A 2,518-nucleotide genomic window follows, 5' to 3' on the forward strand; every position below is an offset into this window, starting at 1 on the left:
GGGGCATCACCACGGGGGGCTTGGCTTTGGGCACCTTCCCCTCACGGGCGGGCTCCTTGGGGCCGCCGGGCTCCTCGTGCCCCTGCGCCCAGCTGGGCGACCTGGAGTGGCCGAGGGGCCGGGGGGCTTCTTCCCCAGGGCCCCCCCGGCCCCGGTGGGCGTTGATGGCCGACTCGATGGCCTGGAAGATCTCGTTGCCCTGGCGGGTGTCGAACTCGAAGTTGCCCTCCCCGGAGGTGCAGCGCCGGCCGGCCTCGAAGGAGAACGTCACCTGGGAGGGGGGACAGACACACAGCATCAATCCCTGCATCCCAGTCCGCTCTGCCCACACCCACACAGAGTCACTGAGCTTGGAAAAGAGCTCTGAGATTGTCGAGTCCCACCTGTGACCCAACCCCACCTTGTCACCCAGACCATGGCACTGATGCCACATCCAGGCTCTGCTCAAACACCTCCAGGGACGGAGAATCCACCCCTCCCTGGGCAGCCCATCCCTCTCTCTGGGAAGAACTTCTTCCCCATGTCCAACCTAAACCTCCCCTGGGGCAGCTCCAGGCTGTGCCCTCATGTCCTGGGAGAAAAGTCCGACCCCCCTGGTTTCCCCTCCTGTCAGGGAGTCCTAGAGAGGGATAAGGTCTCCCCTGAGCCTCCTCCTCTCCAGGCTGAACAACCCCAGCCTCTCCCCACAGCACTTGTGCTCCAGACCCTTCCCCACCGACCTTGTCCCTCCCGAAGCGCCGGAGGAAGCGGTAGGGCCAGCTGTAGAGCAGCTCCGAGCTCTGGAGGTGCCGCAGCTCCAGCGCCTCCTCCCCGGCCCGCAGGATGCAGCGGCCCCAGAGCCGGCAGCGCTGCGACGACTGCGTGGCCCTCACTGTCACCTCGAACTCCTGCTCCAGGCCGGCTGCAGGGGGGGGAAAAAGGGTGGGATGGGCACCTCCCACCCCGGGGGGCTCAGGACCCTCCCTGGCCGGGGCAGTGTCCGGCTGATAAGGGCTGGAGGGCTCCGGCCACGGGCGATAGCGCAGCAAAGCTGGCCCTGCCAAACCGCAGCAGGAAGGGGCTGTTTCGGGAGGAGACTTCCCACCACACAGCCGGGAGCTGGGCTGGGAGCTGCTCCCCGGCACCAGGAAGCACGAGGAAGCACGAGGAAGCTCCCTGGTGCAGGTGGGGATGAGGGGCTGTGGGATAAAGCGCTGCCTCCCACCCCAGCAAACCCCCGCCCGCTGCTCCGTCCCCACTTCCCGCTGCCTACCTTTGCCCCGGGAGCTGTACAGGGAGTTTTCCTCCATGGAGAACTCTCCATCAGTGCCCAGCGAGCTTTGAGGGCCGTCCCTGCCCGCTGCCTGCTCCTCCCTGCTCCTCTGTCCGGGAGAGAGTGGCTGGTGAGTGAGGGCAGAGCGTGGCTTGGACACCTCAAACTCTACATGATATAAAATCTCAGCGTGGCTCTTTCACCCCTTTTCAGCCAAGCACCTTTGGTACAAGACATCTGAAATTGTTCTTTGATGCTCCCTGTCAAGAATTCCGGCGGACAAAGGTTTGAGTGAGGTGAAAAAAACACCTTTATCGGGGAAAATGTGCTGGGAATGCGGAGTAACAGGGACACCCCACTGGATACGGCCAAGCCAAAACTACTCAGAAGCCTCGAAGGGGAGCACAGATGGTGAGGGTGATGAGGGCTGGGAGGAAAGGCTGGTGGTTTCAGGACCACCGACTCAAATTCGGGAGGGTGGCACGGCGGGAGGGATGGTTTTGGGGATGGGTGTAACCCGTGAGGCAACGCCCAGGTACCACAATTAAATATTGTGTTAGACATTATGTTGATATAATGTTGTTACAAACATCATAAAGGCCTCTGCTCTGTGTGTGTGTGTGTGTGCAACCAAAGAGCTGCTTCTTGCCTTCCTACACTCAGAACTGCCCAGAGAACTATTTCCCCCATTTTAAAGGCAACCAACACCCCCACGGATCCCCACCCTGGGGGATCCCGGTTATCCTACCGGGAATGCCAGCTCGCACAGCCTCTGGATCCCCCATGCCCCCCCCCACCCCGGGGGATCCTGGTTATCCTACCGGGAATGCCAGCTCGCACAGCCTCTGGATCCCATGCCCCCCCCCACCCCGGAGGATCCCGGTTATCCTACCGGGAATGCCAGCTCGCACAGCCTCTGGATCCCCCATCACACCAACACCCACACTGACTCCCACCCCGGGGGATCCCGGTTATCCTACTGGGAATGCCAGCTCGCACAGCCTCTGGATCCCCCGTCACACCCACACTGACTCCCACCCTGGGGGATCCCGGTTATCCTACCGGGAATGCCAGTTCACACAGCCTCTGGATCCCATGGGCCCCCCCACCCTGGGGGATCCCGGTTATCCTACCGGGAATGCCAGCTCGCACAGCCTCTGGATCCAGTCGGCCGCCTCAGCGCTGTCAGCAGCCAGGAGGAAGCGCCTGTCCGTGGTCTCCAGCAGGAAGGGGACGGTGTCCTTGGGACAGGTGGCATCGCCCCCC

The 2,518-nt window shown here is 62.8% G+C and overlaps 1 protein-coding gene across 1 annotated transcript in view; it reads right to left on the reverse strand.

Annotated features, from left to right (window-relative positions):
* The window catches only part of LOC103763243 (docking protein 2), a gene marked incomplete at its 5' end in the record, with an annotated part of 5,090 nt that extends 2,573 nt beyond the window's left edge, over window positions 1-2,517 (reverse strand). The window contains 4 exons of the mRNA XM_029964995.1: window positions 6-271; window positions 720-901; window positions 1,253-1,361; window positions 2,386-2,517. Coding sequence (XP_029820855.1) covers window positions 6-271; window positions 720-901; window positions 1,253-1,361; window positions 2,386-2,517 — 689 coding nt within the window. The remainder of the gene's footprint in view (window positions 1-5; window positions 272-719; window positions 902-1,252; window positions 1,362-2,385) is intronic.
* Between the last annotated feature and the right edge of the window lies 1 nt (window position 2,518).

The sequence above is a fragment of the Manacus vitellinus genome, unplaced genomic scaffold, assembly GCF_001715985.3.
Source record: "Manacus vitellinus isolate BGI_N305 unplaced genomic scaffold, ASM171598v3 scaffold_87_pilon, whole genome shotgun sequence".
Lineage (NCBI taxonomy): Eukaryota > Metazoa > Chordata > Aves > Passeriformes > Pipridae > Manacus > Manacus vitellinus.